This window comes from Octopus bimaculoides, chromosome 6, assembly GCF_046866305.1.
Source record: "Octopus bimaculoides isolate indiv1 chromosome 6, ASM4686630v1, whole genome shotgun sequence".
Classification (NCBI taxonomy): domain Eukaryota; kingdom Metazoa; phylum Mollusca; class Cephalopoda; order Octopoda; family Octopodidae; genus Octopus; species Octopus bimaculoides.
The window spans coordinates 78,002,544-78,021,864 of record NC_142933.1 but is presented as its reverse complement, the minus strand read 5'-3'; the positions used below and the strand labels follow the sequence as shown (position 1 = coordinate 78,021,864).

The window sequence follows — 19,321 nt, the reverse complement described above, 5'->3', positions numbered from 1 at the left end:
ATTTTTATTTTGTAATTAATGTATTTATTAGAATTTTTGTCTTTTCCCTGATTCCCTATGCTAATGACTCATTAAAGGCACCTGTGTCAGGGACATGTTATAGGCACCTAGTACACTCTGTGAAGTGGTTAGCATTAAGAAGGGCATCCAGCTGTAGAAACCAAGCCAAAATCTGACCGGAGCCTGGTGCAGGTCTCTGGCTTACGAGTCTCCAGCCAAACCATCTAACCCATGCCAGCTTGGAAAATGGACATTAAATGATGATGATGATGATGATATTTCATATACTTGCTGCTTCAGTAATGATGCTTGGAGGTTTTCATTTTATGCCCTTGGATGAAATGATTTTCTTTTCACTTACAGATTGCTGTAGCCATCATTGTAATGTTTATTTTAACATTCACATTTTTCTATGCTAGCAGGAGTATATGAGACTTAAATCTTAAGCATGCCATCAACATACCAGCTGTATCTGCCCTGGCCTCTCAGACCTACCCTGCATTGACATTGTAGGGTAGGTGTGAGAGAAATAAATAATCACATCATTGAAATCTTGAAGATACAAGATAGTCTATGATTAATTCAAAGTGCTGTAAATAAATAAGTATTACATTTGACTGAGTATTCAGAAGGCTAAAGGTTTAAAGCAATTTTGCCATGGTTGGATGCTCTTCCTGTTACCATCTCGTTTCCAAGTGTGGTTTTATTTCATCTAGTTTTTTGAATGACAAACTATTCAATAACCAAGCATGTTTTTTGTAACCGATGTAAATGAAGAGACTGTTTTATATAGTGACATTGCTAACACAGTGCTCAGACAGTCAAATATGTTTTTGTGGCAGATATGAACATCATCATCAATATGGTAACACCACTTACACAGCTTGCAAACAATACCATGACACAAGTGCATGCACACACACACACACGGACAGGCTGCTTACAGCTTCCAGCTTTGGAAATACTATTTATTTGTAACCAGGATTGCAAACAACCAGTATTTGTAAATACATGAAACAAAGAATTTACTTTGTAATTTTGCATGTACTACTCAGTACTGAAGCCTAGTTTTCCCTTTTTCTTTTAGAAAAGAATCCTAGCTTTCTAATCATAACATTGACACTGTTTACTTTATCATTATTGAACTGGAGTTTGCAATATAAATTAAAATGAAATTTAGTTCACTTTAACTCTTTAGCTTTCATTTTCTCTGTCAAATGTAATGCCTATTTATTCACATTGATTTGAGAGTTCAGCTTAAAGAGTTCAGTGATGTGATTGTTTATTTTTTAGAATGACATTGTAGGGTAGGTGTGAGAGATCAGCTTTGTCTGGTTTGATCATAAAACTGGTAGAATAAAGGGTTAAAATAGAAAATCTATAACATAAATCCATGGGCAGTCATGGGTGGTTTGGTATCAAAATGGTTAAAAGTTCTTTTTGTCTTTGTTACATTAAATACATGCATGTTAATACTCAGAAAGTATCCTTTGCTGAAAATAAAACCTGGCTGGCCATGGTAAACAACCTGATCAAATGCACTGAAGCATGGAGATGACTTAGTTAACTGACAAAATTTCAAATTCAAAAGTAATTGATACTGATATGCATAAAATGAAAACTGAGAACCCCTCACACAAATTTTTCACTGAGGTAAACAAACAGATAAGTATACAATCGACAATTATATGTATAGAAATATATGATACAAAACTTAATTTGTACTTTTCATGGAGTTAGTCACACAGTTAAAAAATATACATTTAGTTCCTTTGAAAAATGAAATTATATTTCAAATAGTTGAATGACAAGTATATCTTTCTAATGGCTAAACCAAAAGTATTTACGTGTGAGTAGGTAAAAATCACGCAAATAATACGAGAAGGTTTATGAGGCAAAGAGGAAACACACATAAAAAAATCACAAATAAAAACAACAAAAAAATGCTATGCAGAATTACACAAGTGAAAGCATGTGCCTGAATTGTAAAGTATGTGTGTGTGTGTGTGGTGAGACATGAAAATATGACAGACAAAAATGTGAACAAAGCTTAATAAGCTAAAGCAAGTAACAGGAGAATCTGACATTATGGGTGATACCTCATATGAAAGGGAAGAAAACTTGTACATTATGAAACCAAGCTTAGTTTCATAATGTACAGGTGTAGTACAATACAGACATTTTATCTACCTGCCTGTCTATCTGACTATCTGACTGTCTGTCTGTCTACTTAGAGAGCAATTAAAGAAGCTAAGTTTCCATATGTGTTGAATAATAACAAATCTATAGTTTTATGATCATGTGAATCTTTAACTAAATTTGTTATCAAGCAAAATTTGAAATGCTTTATATCAAATGGTTTGTTATAACACTACATGGCTCTCTTATCTCCATTGCCTCCAACTCCTCTTCTCCATCTTTCTCTGTTCTGGGAGTGATCCCTCACCTAATCTCTTTATTATTAAGTTTTCATGTTTATAATTGTTAGATTAAAAAAAAAAAAATATCCAAGTTGTTTTGAATATTTTTATGGTATTCTCAGATGTTAGTGCCTTAGGTGATAGCCTAGTCTACATGATGTACAGTACCACTCCTGATTTTATTCTATTAAATTACTATAATATAATACACTTATATTCTATTAAACTATGTTATACAGTACTATATTTCTATACAATTAAACTATACTATTATATAGGCACATGGCTCCGTGGTTTGGGTATTGGATTTACAATCGTGCGGTTGTGAATTTTATTCCTGGACTGGGTTGTATGTTGTGTTCTTGAGCAAGACACTTTATTTTCGTGTTGCTCTGGTTTTCTCAGCTTCAAAAATGTTACTGGTGCCATGCTGTATCGGTCTTTGCCTTTCCCTTGAACAACATTGGTGGTATGGAAAGGGGAGACTGGTATGCTTGGGTGACTGCAGGTCTTCCACAAACAATCTTGCTAGTACTTCTGCCTCAGAAGGGAGCTTTCTAAGTGCTATCCCATGGTTATTCATGACCGAAGGGAATTTTTACCTTTTTCTTATATAGTACTCACATATATTATTAAACTGTACTATACTCCACTGCATATGTATACTATTAAACCATGCTATTTCTCACCTTTAATCTGTAACTCTCCCACACTTCTAAAACATTAAACTCCACTTTATAATTTTTATTTTTTCTAAATTATATATTTCACTTAAAAACTAAATAGCTTTTTAAATCATCTGAAGCATGTGATACTCAATATATTACCTATCTTCAAAACTGCTGATCTATGAAAAACTAGTACTATAAGATTACTTGAAAACCAGCTGAGAGAGAGTGGGAGGGAGGCTTGATGGTCTGTATCTTGCTGCATTTTGTCCATTACCAAGCTACTTAATTGTCAATGGTTAAGTCTACTTAGCTCTAAGTGGGTTCTATGTACTGCAAAAAATTGTTTGAATAAATTCTAGATGTATCCTTGATTAATTAAATATATCTCCCCACCTTCTTTCTCAATACAGAATGGATTACTTGAGGAAAAGTTTGCAGAAACATATGCTTAGAGGACTTTCTGATTTTAGTTAATATGAAGGATAAGAGAAAACTGTGGATAGTGCACATGTTTTTTTAGATCCTCTGAGAGTTAGAGGTTGATAACTAAACAAAGTTATTGTTGTTAATGATTAGGTTAGTGACTGGGGAAAATATGAGCAGAAAGAAGCAATTACAAAGCAAAATGACATAGCAGAGAGGGTATCAAGTTGAAATACAGTGAGAAGGGTTATAGGAAGAGGGGGAGAAAAGAAATGGAAAGCTGAGTGCATTGGCTACTATGCAATTTTACATATGTATAGGTGAAGAGAATAATGGTTTCTTAATAGGGTTTATGTTAATAAGCACATGGCTCAGTGGTTAGATTGTTGGGTTCACAATCATGAGGTAGGGAGTTCAATTCCCAGACCAGACTGTGTTGTGTTCTTGAGTAAGACACTTTATTTCACATTGCTCCAGTTCACTCAGCTGTAGAAATGGGTTGCGACGTCACTGGTGCCAAGCTGTATCAGCCTTTGCCTTTCTCTTGGATAACATTGTTGGCATAGAGAGGGAAGGCTGATATGCATGGACAACTGACAGTCTTCCTTAAACAACCTTACCCAGACTTGTGCCTCGGAGTGGAACTTTCTAGGTACAATCCCATGGTCATTCATGACCAAAGGGGGTTTTTACCCAATACTATGACTTAAAACAGGGGTTCTCAATTATTTTTTTATCTATGAGCCCCTTCGACTGCTATGGTGAATTCCCATAGCCATTCGGTGTTTAAAAACTAGTCTTATAGATATTTCTTTCAAAATTCTTATTTTGTTTGTCACATGTTCATTTGTGTAGGTTTATGATAACACTCAATGATAGAATTTGTTACAGCAGCTGGAAACATATTAAACTATGTAAATCATTAGAGAAAGGAACCTAGCTGTTTCTTGCATTAAATACATCCAAATAAAAGATGTTTTCATGGACTCTTAAAATACTATTGTGGATTCTTAATTTACTATTTTGCTTGTGTGGATCCTCAAAAATCTTATATTGACCCCAGTTGAAAACCACCGACTTAGAAGGTGGAATAAAGGCAATGATATAAATAATAGAAAGCTGTGTTTGAATTATGCTTGGAATAAAAACAACTCATGGCAGCAGCAACAACTGTGATATTCATAAATACTCGCTTGTACTTACACATCTATATATAACTGTAAAAAAAAATTATCAATTTACACTTTCTAAGTAACTTGATTGACATTTAAACCATTTATCATATTTCCCTTAAAATACACAGCCTTTGATTCGCTTAATTTAAAAAATGATGAACTTAGTAAAATAATTTTGTCATTATCTGGTTTGGGGCACATAAAATGGAATTTTGATCATAAGTTTTAATGTAAATCAATTTAAAAGTGAACACTCGAGTAGGTTGGTATTGAAAGGGTTAGAATGTTCAAAGTACATTAGGCTAATTACTAATTCTTGAGTTTTGCATTTGTGGTTGAACTGATGGCCATGATAAACTTGTGTTGTTTAAGAAATCTGTAAATATTCTTTATTTTCACAGAATGGTAGCTGTTCAGAATATTGTGCCAGTACTGAAGGTTCTCTAACCAATTGGATGAACCATTTACTCACTGCAACAGAGAGTTGCAGCACTTCTAGTCCTTCTATAGGTTCAGAGGGTTTCTTCAGTTCTAGGGAAGACTTAACTGCCTATGGTAAGTTTATTTTGAAACTTTTACACTTACTTTCATTTTTGATCACCACCTACATTAATTTTTGACCTAAGCTTTTTCTGAACAAGGCACATATCTCTTTTTGCACCTCAGCTATCTTAGTTATGAATCAATACCATTCTTATTTTGTAGCTGTCTGCTCATTTGGAAGAGCACACATGTGTACTTATCTAAATGATCTGAATTACAGAGTTACTCTGCCCAAGCTAGATTCATTACTAACCCCCCCCCCCCCCCAATGTTTTTGAGAAAGAAATATATAACTTTTCTTTGAAATGTGTTGCATATTTGTGCAGGGGAGTTCTTCATCTCTTCATTCATATTGTGTCCATACACCCCAGGCCTCACTCTGACTATCATGCTGAATCTATCTTCCTTAGAATATTTTCATGCACTCGTTGACTTGCAACTGTTTGAAAGGAACATTAACTGCATCAATCTCTCTGCTCTTGTAGGAACTGTGAAGGCCATAGGTACAGAGCCACCCTTTTAACCAATATAGACATAATAATAATTCTTTCTACTGTTGGCACAAGGCCTGAAATTTTGTAGGGATGGGGTTAGTCAATTTCATTGACTCCAGTGTTCAACTGGTAATTATTTCATCAACTCTGAAAGGATGAAAGGCAAAGTCGATCTTAGGGGAATTTGAACTCAGAACATAATGAATGAAATGCTGATAAGCATTTTATATGGCATTCTGTTGATTCTGCCACCTTGCTGTCTTAATAAATAATAATAATAATAATAATAATAATAATAATAATGGTTTAAAATTTGGTGGGAAGGTGCTTAATTGATTACATCTACCTCAGTGTTCAACTGGTACTTATTCCATCAAGTCAACAAAGATGAAAGACATAGTTAACCTCAGAATGAATAAGCAAAAGAAATGCTGTTAAACATTTCATCCAATATGTTAATGATTCTGTTAGCCTGCTACTGCCTTCTTAATAATAATAATAATAATAATAATAATAATAATGCCCTGATGCAATACTAGGCAGTGGCTCTCGTGGCTTCTGATCTTAACTGATTGGAAGTGTTATCATGTACATTGTTTTGTCTTGGTTTAAAAGATGGCCAACAACAAATATTCTGCTCAATACCACAAATTTGCTTGTCAGTTGTTTGACCTTAACCAGTTGAGAATGTCCCTTGGTGGCTGACGATATGTGCATCTCTGATCACAAGCAGAAGTAGTGGGTGAGCACCATAGCCATGTGTTGAGAGGAGTTCTTTGGGGTCTGAATGATTCAACTCTGGAAAACGTGGTTGTTTTGTTCAACATCATTAATCCTTATTCAGGGTTCTTTTGAGTGAGATGGGCTACTCAACCCGAAGAAAGTCCTAACCGGGCTCCACCTCCTTTCTAACACCAACCAGCTTATGTATTAAATTCATCACTAAAATAGTAGAGCACCTATATAAAAGTATCTTTTGGTATTTAGTTACATTCTTTTATGATCTTTCTTTCTTCTAGGGATTGATAAAGTATGTAACTGACTACACATCTCTTCTTCAAATTTGTCATTTCATGCAAATTTCAAAAAGATATTATGTTCAGTTTGTTGTTTTGTTATATTTTAGATCCAGCTCAGACATGTGAAGAATTCAAAGACAAAACAAAATTTTTGAAGCAACAACTTCTTTCCAATATGGTTCAACAAATAAATGACATCAAACACAGACAAGAATTAAGACAAGTAAATATGGCACTATATAATGTTTCTTCCATTCTGAATTTTTGCAATTAAGTTTGCAAATGCATCACAAAAAGACAAGATTTCACCTTTTTATACCTTTATCTAGACATGTTAGCATGAGATAATCCATTCTTCTCCAAAATCCCCTTCCTTCTCTTTTATGACTGATATTAATCTTTTTGAGTTATGCAGCCTCTTGGAAACTGGAGTGAAATGTCTTGCCTGATAAGTTATGTCAGCAGTAATGTATGGGTTCATAACTTGAGAACTAGTGCCTCTTTCTGAATTTCCTGGTTCTTGGTTTAGACTACTGTAATGTTTGACTATCTCATTTCTGTTACAATAAAGTACTAGTTATATAGTAAGGCTGTGTGATAAAGAAGTTTGCTTTTGGACCATATAATTCTGGGTTCCATCACACTGCACAGCAACTTGAGCAAGTGTCTCTTACTATAGTTTCTTGTAGATCAATACCTTGTGAGTGGAATTTGGTAGATAGAAGCTAATACACAAGCACAAATGCATGTTAATAATATATGTGCACACAGGTGCAAGCATGGCTGTGTGATAAGAAGCTTGCTTCCTAACTATGTGGGTCTGGGTTCAGTTCCACTGCATGAGACCTTGGACAAGTGTCTTATACTATATGTAGCCTTGGGCTGACCAAATAACAGTTGCTACCCAAGGACAAAAACTGTATTACACAGTATAATCTAAATCTTTTGAAATTACACTTTGTAATTGGGTACTATCTTGTAATGATATCGGTAAATTGGAAAAGATGGACAAATTTGTTCCACTCCAAACATGATGTATTATTTGACAGTCTGCTCTTTTCTTCTTGAGTGAAATAGTGAAATGAAAGGCATGTGTTTTTGAAAAGAATAATCATTTGTGATGAAAAATAGGTCCTTTAGGACAAGAAGAAGATCTTAGAAGATATTGAATAAATGGCGAGATACTTAAGAGTTGTCTGAATAGTCATACAAAAGTGTTAATGGATTGTTTGGCATTGGTGCCCTTGGTGGTTGAGTTTTCAAAATTCTTCCAAATTTTCTGATATTTTTACTAGAAATTAGTCTCATTGAACACTCACCATAATTAAATGACACTCAATCAGCCTTAAAATGTGCAGAACATGAAAAGCTAAAGAATGTTTGACCTTAAGAATAACACTTGACAAAAATCTGGTGAAACATTTCAAAAATCTCAGTAGCAGATTTCTTGAGATTCTTTGAAAATTTGATGTTTGTTATGGTAGATGAAATATGAACGTTTTCCATTAATGCTTACCTTTATAAGGTAAATTATGCAAGTTAACATCAGTTCATATATGCTATTTAAAAATATGTGATGATAATAAAAGAAAAACACATTAGACAAAAATTTTGTCTAAGTATGCTTGAAGACTAGTGCTTGGGTGTACAAGATATTGCAGGCATATCATTTTTATCTGAACCAGAATTAGTCAAAGTTTTAATATTTTTGTCAAAGTTTGTTATTATAGGATTGATTTGATAATTTTTCATTACATGTAGAAGTTACATCAATTTTAGGGGCTATCATTTTCATTACTATTGATCGGTGGTACATAAAAGCACCCACTACACTCTCGGAGTGGTTGGTGTTAGGAAGGGCATCCAGCTGTAGAAACTCTGCCAAATCAGATTGGAGCCTCACCTGGTTCACCAGTCAAATTTTCCAACCCATGCTAGCATGGAAAGCGGACGTTAAACGATGATGTTGATGATACATTGAAAAGGAAAACAGTGTCTTCCTGTATTGTGATCTGTATTTTTTACTGCAATTCTCCCATTTCTATCTTCATCAATTTTAGCAGATGCTATCACAATACTTCTAACAGATGATAACTTTAACCTCACCTTTTTTTTGACCCAGGGTGGGGAATGGGTATCTAATTTTATACCTGCACTTATTTTGATTTTTTTGAACCTCAATTTTAATTTCTCCTAGATTTTGAAATAATTACTCTTATTGTTTCTCACTACTTGTCGAAAAAAAAAAAAAATCCTTTTCAAATTCAAGTTATTTATTGGAAGGCTTATTACGAATTTTGTGGAAAGAGTGCTTTAAAATATATTCAATTTTTATACTACAGGGTGCAGAATCAGAAAACGAATGTGATAAACAGAGCATGTGTATGACACGTTTAGTACAGAGAAGAATGTCAGCTCAACTTACGGTACGTAACTCTTGTTTGGTTGTTGTCACAATAAAGGTTACAATTTCACAAGTATTTACATGTCAATATAGTTGCTATCTTTCCAAAGTTGGGTAATTAATACTGATTCTAGCTTACAACAACAACAGTGGTAAGTAGCTTGCTTACCAACCACATGGTTCCGGGTTCAGTCCCACTGCGTGGCACCTTGGGCAAGTGTCTTCTACTGTAGCCTCTGGTCGACCAAAGCCTTGTGAGTGGATTTGGTAGACGGAAACTGAAAGGAGCCCGTCGTGTGTATATATATATATATATATATGTATGTGTGTGTGTTTGTGTGTCTGTGTTTGTCCCCCCACTATCGCTTGACAACCGATGCTGGTGTGTTTACGTCCCCGTAATTTAGCGGTTCGGCAAAAAGAGACCGATAGAATAAGTACTAGGCTTCCTCGATTTTCTCGACTAAAGGCGGTGCCCCAGTATGGCCGTAGACAAATGACTGAAACGAGTAAAAGAGAGTATAATAATAATAATAATAATAATAATAATAATAATTAATTCGTTTTATTGGCCACAAGGGCTAATATCAATTAAAAACATGTAAGGACAAAGACAGGACGAAGGTTACAAAAGGTTTTGTACGAAAAGGCAGGAAAGTGTATTATTGTTAATGCAAGGGATGTAACTCTTGAATATAGAAAAGTTGTGTCTGGTGCAAGGGAGATAACTTTTAAATGTAGGCAATTAAGGAAATAATACACTGTGGTAATGAATTCGTTACTTATAAACAAATAGGTACAGTGTATGACATTTTGTGTCCAACCTTCCGCTCCCTGTGTAAAAGAAAAAAAATTTTAAATTACTAAATCAGCTGCTTAATCTAGGGAAAAACATCGTATCTTTGTTCGTATGACACAGCTTTACATTTCGATTCAAAGAGCCTTTATATCACTTTAATGGTAAAAGACTGCATTAAGAAAGTGACTGTTTTGCATCCGAGCAACATGATCATAATAGTCTGTGACGCTTGGATAGCACTGATTTTACATCGAGACAGGAATTCTGTTGCGTGTGCGTGCGAAAAAAACATATGCGATTATAGTGTGGCAATATCAGTCGTGCCCCCTTATCAACACTGGTCCTATTGGTTGGAAGTGCGTGCTTGTGTGTGTGGTTGCGGACGAATAAGCTCCGCAGAATAATTCAATCTTCAAATAATTTTGTTGTGATATGAATGAGCAAGACAATTTTGAACGTCTATTCAAAGAAAGCTTAATTGCCTACATTAAAAAGTTATCTCCCTTGCACCACACACAACCTTTCTATATTCAAGAGTTACCTCCCTTGCATTAAATACAATTTTTGGATGTCGTGCTGCTACTGTTTATACCTCGCTCAGAGATTTATTATTGCTTGTTTCCACTTTTTCGAGACCAGTGACGAAAAGTATATATATATATATATATATTTGCATTGAGAACCACTTCCCATCGCCAACCGGTGGTTGTCACACGCTGATGACGAGTCAATATCCAGAAACTCAGGTCCGTGTGTATCACATCAGGCTGGAAATGGTAAGATGACTTCCCTTTGCAAATACCGATAGAGCACAGAAGGTGTGTCAATAGCCAGCTAGAGGAGATGTCTTCAAGGGGTTACAAGCTACAGTAGCATCAACCCTTAAGGATTAGCCACATTTAGGTGGCAAATATACTTCACGAGTGAGTAATTATTTTAGATTTAATGCAGCGAATATTAAAAAGCCGATCAGAAATAATTATATGCGTAGAGAAAAAAAAAAAAAAAAATTCGTTTGTTTCAACAAATGCCGGAGACAACGGATGACCAAGATATACATGTGCTTTTAATGTCCAATGCCATCTACATTAGAACCTTGACTTTTAATTCATAGTTAGAGTTTTTACTTAATGATATTTTTGTTTCAATAAAGCCTATGAAATATGTACCGCTTATTCACCAGACTTTCAAACGACTCCTCGCCATATTCTGTACCATTTCAAATTATGCGTACTTGCAGTTACCTCCCATATATTTCTAGTATCTTACTACCAACTACGGATTAACTTCGGTAAAGCATGTCTTAAATGCCAGGCAAAAATGCTTAATGGCATTTCGTCCGTCTCCACTTTCTGAGTTAAAAATTCCTCTGAGGTCAAATTTGCCTGTCATCCTTTCAAGGCAGATAAGATAAGTACCAGTTGAGTACTAAGGTCGATGTAATTGACTTACCTACTGCTCCGAAATTTGTGGTTTTGTGCAAAATTTGAAATCACTATATAAGATACAAAGAGTAGAGGCGCGTGGCTTAGTGGTTAGGGTGTCAGCACCATGGTCGTAAGATTGTGGTTTCGATTCCTGGACCGGGCGACGCGTTGTGTTCTTGAGCAAAACACTTCATTTCACGTTGCTCCAGTTCACTCAGCTGGCAAAAATGAGTAACACTGTGATGGACTGGCATCCCGTCCAGCTGGGGAACACATACACCATTGAAACCGGGAAACAGTCATAGTTCAAATTATTCAAGATTTTCGAATTAAATTGAAAATTTCATTCTATTTTTCTCTAATGATTTTTCACTATCCTCAGTTATTTCTACAGCTGATAGTGTCTCAACAAACATACCTTAACCTCTATTGGTTTCAAAGTTTAGCCCAAGGACAGCAGTTTAGCGGGAGGGAGTAAGTCGATTATATTGATCCCAGTGTTCAACTGCTACTTATTTTATTGAACCTGAAAGGATGAAAAGCAAAGTTGATCTTGGTGGAATTTGATACTTAGAATGAGTGAAATGCTGCTAGGCATTTTGCCCAGTGCCCTAATGATTTTGCCACCCTGCCATCTTAAATGCAACCAGTATTGACATTTGTATAGAAGTTTTTAATTAAGATCCATCTGTCACAGAGCAGAAGTACGCAAGAAGACCTGTCTACTACAGCAGAATTGATATCGGTGCTGGTGCCATGTTAAAAAGCACCCAGTACACTCTATGTAGTGGTTGGCATTAGGAAGGGCATCCAGCCATAGAAATCATGCCAGAACAGACAATGGAGCCTGTCATACCATCCAACCCATGCCAGCATGGAAAATGTACATTAAATGATAATGATAATGTGTGTGTGTGTGTGTGTTTGTGTGTGTGTGTGTGTTTGTGTGTATGTATTTGTATGTGCGTGTATGTATTTGTGTGTGTGTGTGTGTGTGTGTGTGTGTGTGTGTGTGTGTGTGTGTATGTATGTGGATCTCGGAGTAGCTAAAGCTGTACATAATAGCATGTAAATATTTGATTGAAAAGCCCTTTTGGATACAAAATGTTAAAGGATATCTATGAGCAGCTATTATCTATAGCTTTATGTGCTTCAAGATCCACTGTTCCAAAAAACGAATTACTTCATGTTTATTTGAAAGTTTATAAAATTGTTATGAAATAGTTCAAGTATTTATTGTTTATATAATTATTTTTGCAGTTACAATCAATTCAGAAACAGATCAACAGTCACAGCAAGAAATCTCTATTTGGTTTTGGAGGTGGAAACAAAAAGAAAGGAAACGTAAACCAAAAACATCATTTGGCTAACCAAGTTGAAGAACTGAATAATGAACTTGAACAAATAGATCGCTCTCTTCACCAGCACTGTACTGACCATCCAGAAATGGCTATACAGTCCAATGCTCATCTTCTCTCACCGGACTCACAAACTAAGCAAAGCAGTGGTATTAAACATATCAGTAGCATTTCAAAATCTTTCCATATTAGCTCAAAATCTCGTCTTGGATTGATGCGTCCAGTGAAATTGCGGAACAATCGTTTGACAAAAGAGAATCGCTTCAGCACACCACCAGTCTTATTAAATTCTTGGGGTACAGAATCACCTAATGTTAATTCAAATTTAAATCAGACTTCGCCTAATTCCTCAGAGAACATGTTTCTGAAATCTTTAGACTTGGCAGATAATGCTACAAAAACATTGTCACATTGTAGTCAATCTGACCCTAAACGAAACAGCCATCACTCATATACAACAGACCAAATGGAACATTTAAATAACCTAAAAACAAATTCTTCTCATAAGAAGTCCAATTTAAAGATAAGTTCTGATGCATTGTCAGAAATTGAGGTAATTTATATATTCTTTCTTTTCTTCTTTCCTTGTAAATTTTTTTGTGGGGTTTATATTTCAGAAGTTTTATTTCTCTGCATTTTGAAGTATTCTATATAGGATTAATAAAAAAGTACAATAAGAGGTGTAACATAGTATCTAAATATGTTGAAATGAAATACGCATATCCGCTTCTTGGAGGTGGGGTATGGTTGGAATTTATATCTCCGTCACACATTATTGTATTCAGATAAAAATTAAGTCGGGCTAAATTGAAAATACGCAATTTTACATTTCAAAATATAACCTTGAGCTGGTGTCCTATTTTTTTTAAATGTCTGTCTTTATTTTATTCTTTTGCTGGACTGTGACTTTGTTAGTGCACTGCTTCAAAGTTTGTTTTTCTTTAGTCATATCAACCCAGTACCTATTTTTCAGTTTAGTATTTATGTAGCTGATTTAATTTTATTGAATAACTGTCTTTCACTTTCTTGATAGATCAGAGATATTTTAGTTAGTGGTGTTGCGGCGGACAGACTGGTGGGTGGTGAGAAAACTAGGAAAGCACTAGATTAACTATATCATAGTGTTTCATTACAACCCTTTATTCTTCTAGTATAAATCCTGTGGATGTTGGATATTTTATTTTTGCGGGATCAAATATGGATCAGAGAAATACTGAGGTTGATTTAATAGTTTTCATCCTTTTCCCAACATGTGTGGCCAAGTTTTCATTATTAAAGTTCATTACAGAGCAGTGGACAAAATGTTTGTTTGGCAGCATTTCTTATGGCTCCTTACATTGAGTTCAAATCCTGCCAAGGTCAACTTTACTTTTCATCCTTCTGAAGTTGATAAAATATGTACCAATTGAGCCCTGGTGTTGATAAAATCAACTAACACCCACCCATAAAATTACAGGCGTTGTGCTAAAATTTGATTGACTTATTTTAACAGCTTATTATTTTAACACCACCAGTTCCAGCTTTGTCTTTCTAAGATGTCTGCAGCACTTTTTACATTCTGCTTGTATGCTACAATGGTTTTATTTTGTTGTGGCATTCATTTTGTTGTTTCTGGTGTTACCTTAGTATCCCATCTGATTGATGTGTAGAATAGGTTCAAAGTGGGTAGTGCTGTTATTTTGTTGGATAGTCTTTGTGTTTGATATTTACAATGTGGTTTGTGTTATACCTGTGTGTATGTGTGCTTTAGTTGGTATGGTGTATGTTGAGTACATTATCCATGACTTGCCATTATATAATTGGCTGTTAACTGTTGGGTATAGTCTGTGTGAAGTGTTAGTCATATGTAAAAAGTGCTATAATGTCTATTATATAAAATTATTGGGTGATGACTATGCAAAAAATGAGTTGTGAAGTTGGCCTGGTGAATCATCATAATCATTGTTTAACATCTGCTTTCCATGCTAGCATGGGTGGGATGGTTTCACAAGAGCTGGCTAGGCAGAAGCCTGCACCAGACTTCTGTGACTGTTTTGGTAGGATTCTTACAGCTGGATGATCTTCCTAACACCAACCATTTAGCAAAGCGAATCAGAATATAAATTTGCAGGCTCTGGAGTTACACTTTTGTTTGTATTCTTCTTTATCATATTTTGTGGTCCAATTCTTAATGATATGCTTTTTACTGCCATCCTGTTAATTTCTGTTTTGATAATTTCTTCATTATCATTTAGTTGGAAGGGATCAAGATACCTATCAGTATAGAGGTATTTATTCCTGTCTTTGATATCTAAAGCAGGAATGTCAAACTACAGAGTATTTATGGGCTGCATTGCTCACATACTTGTTGCCACAAGGTCCACATATTTTTAAACACACATTTACAACAAATATTTCAGTCATATCAATTCTTTATTATTAAGTAAAGATTTTTTAAAACCTTTTATTTGCTCATTAGTAATACTATTTTTGTTAATTAAATTATTATTTTTATGATTAAAATTTTTTTTTGGCTCCCCATTTTTAAACTTTAAGCAATCCAATTGCTGTCAAATTTAATGCTTATTTATTTGCACAGTCTTGAATTAATCATGCATTATCTTACAGCTTTGAGATTTTGATGATGTAATTGTGTATTTTTAGAATAACATTGTAGAGTAGGAATGACAAACTGTATCTAATCTATTTAAATGCTAATGGCTTAGACATTTAGCTATGCTACATGCGGGTCACATTTGTGTTTGAAAAAGCTGCATGCAGCGTGCAAGTCACATGTTTGATATACCTGATCTAGAGTATTTAATTTATTTCTCAGTCAGTTTGTTCAAAACTATCATAGCTAGATCATTGTTGTATACCCTGTTTGGCAAACGTTTCATGTTTAAGTGTTGGCATGGGATCCATCAGACACTGCTATTATTGTCAGTATTATTATTATTATCAGTTCTTCTACTACTACTACTACTACATAACTGTATCCAGGGTGTTTAGGGTATGCTTTTACATCACATTCCAGAAAATAATATCTGTTTGGGTCCTCCTGAGTCTTAAGCTAACTGCAGTTAGACTTCAAATGAATATTATTTTTTCTGATGGAATATAAGTTGTATCACAATCTTTGGATACTAATTCATTAATTAATGCAATTTAAATGCCTATTTATTTATTTTCAGGCATTTGAAGAACTTTCCAAAAAATATTTCACCAAGCAGACGATGCCACCAAGTTCCAATGCTTGACTTGATTGTCCTTCCCATTAAAAAAAAAAATGACATTGGTGCGAGTCGAGTTCCAAAGAATCAAAGAAGATAATTTGTAAAGATTTCTTGGAAGATTCTTTTATAATTCAATTACCTGACTTCCAAATCAAACAGATTTCTATTCTGATGTAATTATGTTAAAATCTGAACATCTTACATAGGAGAAAATGAAAACCTTCCTAATTCTGATTCTGTAAAATTTGATTAGGAGTATATATATATATATATATATATATATATATATATATATATATATATATATATAATTTTATTCTTTTATGTGCTTCAGCCAGGTGGCTGTGGTCATGCTGGAGCACCATGAAACTTACCCGATACTGTCGAATATGTTGTACACTTTTTATAAGAGTGAAGTGAAGATAATGTCAGACAAAGACATATTACATAAGTGAATTGGTTTCAAACAAAAACTCTTATTTTTTACCCACCGATTTTTTTTTTCCTTTTTGGTTATATAAGAAATGGCGGAACGCTACTTGGATTATTTTAGAATGAGATGCCTTTCTTTCCTCATAATGCAACTTAAAACGAAATATGTAAACAAAGAAACACTTTGTCATTTGACTAATGGAAAGATAGTAATTTTGATGCAATGTATCATGACCAGCCTTAGAAAATATAAATATATTCATACAAAATAAGTTTAACAGTGCATTCTACACACATTTTGAACATTATCAGTCACACATATTGGTGTGTAGAAAGAGTGACGAAGATGAAAGGTTAGGTACATAGTTATATTTTCGCATTAACATTATAATCATTCTTTATATTTGAAAAGAATGAACATTTTGGCAGAATAATAGACACTTTTCATCTTCAAACACACTGACATTTGCATATATATATATATATATATATATATATATATATATATATATATATATATATATATATGAATATATATATATATATATATATATATATATGAATATATATATATATATATATATATGAATATATATATATATATATATATATATATATATGAATATATATATATATATATATATATATATATATGAATATATATATATATATATATATATATATATATATATATATATGAAACAAAAAGGCTGTATTCTAATAATGAAAAAGGATTATTCCTAATTAACTTTACTAAAACTCAGTGAAGATTTTGTTAAAAGAAAATGATAAATAAAGTAAAGCAAAAGAATTTAAAACTAAATATTTTCAAACAACATTTGTATTTCGTCTGTCCTCAGTGATCAGCAGCAATCAAAGAATTTATTTATTTCTGTTATGTTCACTTGCCTATACCCTTTGAATCTCTATATTTTCCAATGGCTTCTACAACACTTTAAATGACTTTTCTTTAATGAGTTCTTTATTAAATCTCCCTGCATTTGTGATCCTCAATTCACTACGCTTTATGTTTAAGGATATTATATTTTTTTCATACATATGAACAAAATCAAAATTAATTCAAGAAGTGAAACATATTTTATACAGTTTTTATTATTCACGTAACAAAGATAAATTTATTAAAAATAAAGACCCTCAACAAATATAGATGAATAAAAAAACTGAATAAGAAATAATTTTTTCTATCTTACCCTGCCTTTAATAACACTAGACTTTTATGTTACTCCTATTCTACATATTTCCTGTTTCTTGGTCTGCATTTAATAATTTTTTTATGGCTTTGCCAGAGAAGGGAAGGAAATATCCATGACCTTTGCAAGACTTCCATGACCTTTGCAAGTCTTCCATGACTGGTTGGGAGGGGGGTCTGAGAAAGAAAGCAGAAACTGTCATCATTGTTATTTGATATCCAATTTCCTATGCTTGCATGGAATGGACAGAATTTTTTGAGACAGATTTTCTATGGTCAGATGCCCTTTCTGTCACCAGTTCTTACCTGTTTCCAAGCTGTTTTAATATTTCCTCCTGAACAGACATGCCACGGAAGATTGGAAATGAAAGATGCTACTTTCATGATGGTGACACTTGCCTACAGCTATTTCATGATGCCAATCAAAGAGACAACCACACACACACACACACACACACACACACACACACACACACACACACACACACAGCTTCTTTTAGTTTCTATCTACTAAATCCGCTCAAAAGGTTTTCGTCAGTCTATAGCTATAACACAAAACACTTGTATGTGTTTGTGTGTCCCTTTGCACTGCTTGGCGACCAGTATTGATTTGTTCATGTCTCTGTAATCCAGCAGTTTGGTCAAAGAATCAGAAAAATTGCCAGACTTAGATGAGTAGTAAGTTGATCAACTTACTACTCATCTAAGTCTGGCAATTTGTTCAACTGAATCTTTCAAGCCAGCACCTCAGACATGGTCACAATCCAATGACCAAAAAGAAGTAAATGGTAAATGATAATTTTGCTCACTAGAACTGTATCCATTTGTGATTTTGGTATTAAAAAAATGCTTAAGATGCTGTACCTTAAGATCACATTTTGAACCACATGATTTAGGAGCCTACTTCTTAACCATACAACCATGTCTGTTCCCTATGCATGCTTACCCCCCTGGTCTTTATTAATCATTTAGCATTTAAACCAGTCATATCCAGCCTCTTACTCCTATTCTACAATGGTACCCTCAAAATAAACAATCACATCATTACATTTTCAAAGCTACAAGATAATAGTTAAATTCAAAACAATGTAAATAAATAAGCATTACATTTGGCAGAGTAATCTGAATGTTAAAGGGTTAAAATAGATTTGCTTTTGGTACACAAATCCACTACAAGGAGAAGGGAACTAGAGGTTGTAGTATTGATGATTTTCTTCATGGAGTCAGTTGAGAATATAAAGAAGATTAACATCAAGCAGATAATGAAAGCTCATTGCAGTTTTAATTAACTAAAAACTGACTTCATTACATTATTATCTGCATTGTTTATCAACTACAAGTTAAGCTGCCAGAATCAATAGTCAAACAAGATGCTTTGTATTTCTTGTGACTCACCAACCCTCCCCGAAATTGCTGGCCTTGTGCTACAATTTGAAACCAGTATTATTGGTCATGATAAGGTGGCTAGCTGGCAAAATTGTTAGCATGCTATACAAAATGCTTAGCATTTTGTTCATCTTTATGTTGAGTTCAGATTCCACTGAGGTTAATTTTTACCTTTCATTCTACCAGAGTCAATAAAATAAGTACCAGTTAAGCACTGGGGTTGATGATATTAACTTATTCCCTACCCCAAAATACTGGCCTTGTGCTCGATCGTTGCCAGAGCACTAGCTGTCTGGCTTCGGTGCCGGTGGCACGTAAATAGCACCATTTGAGCGTGATCATTAC

At 34.1% G+C, this 19,321-nt stretch overlaps 1 protein-coding gene across 1 annotated transcript in view; it reads left to right on the top strand.

Moving 5' to 3' along the window:
* Positions 1 to 16,121, top strand: part of LOC106871143 (uncharacterized) — a 154,552-nt gene extending 138,431 nt beyond the window's left edge. Inside the window, exons 5-9 of the mRNA XM_014917453.3 lie at positions 5,091 to 5,244; positions 6,853 to 6,968; positions 9,088 to 9,171; positions 12,636 to 13,286; positions 15,907 to 16,121. Of these exons, the coding sequence (XP_014772939.2) occupies positions 5,091 to 5,244; positions 6,853 to 6,968; positions 9,088 to 9,171; positions 12,636 to 13,286; positions 15,907 to 15,972 (1,071 nt within the window). The 3' untranslated portion in view covers positions 15,973 to 16,121. The remainder of the gene's footprint in view (positions 1 to 5,090; positions 5,245 to 6,852; positions 6,969 to 9,087; positions 9,172 to 12,635; positions 13,287 to 15,906) is intronic.
* The last annotated feature ends 3,200 nt before the right edge of the window (positions 16,122 to 19,321 follow it).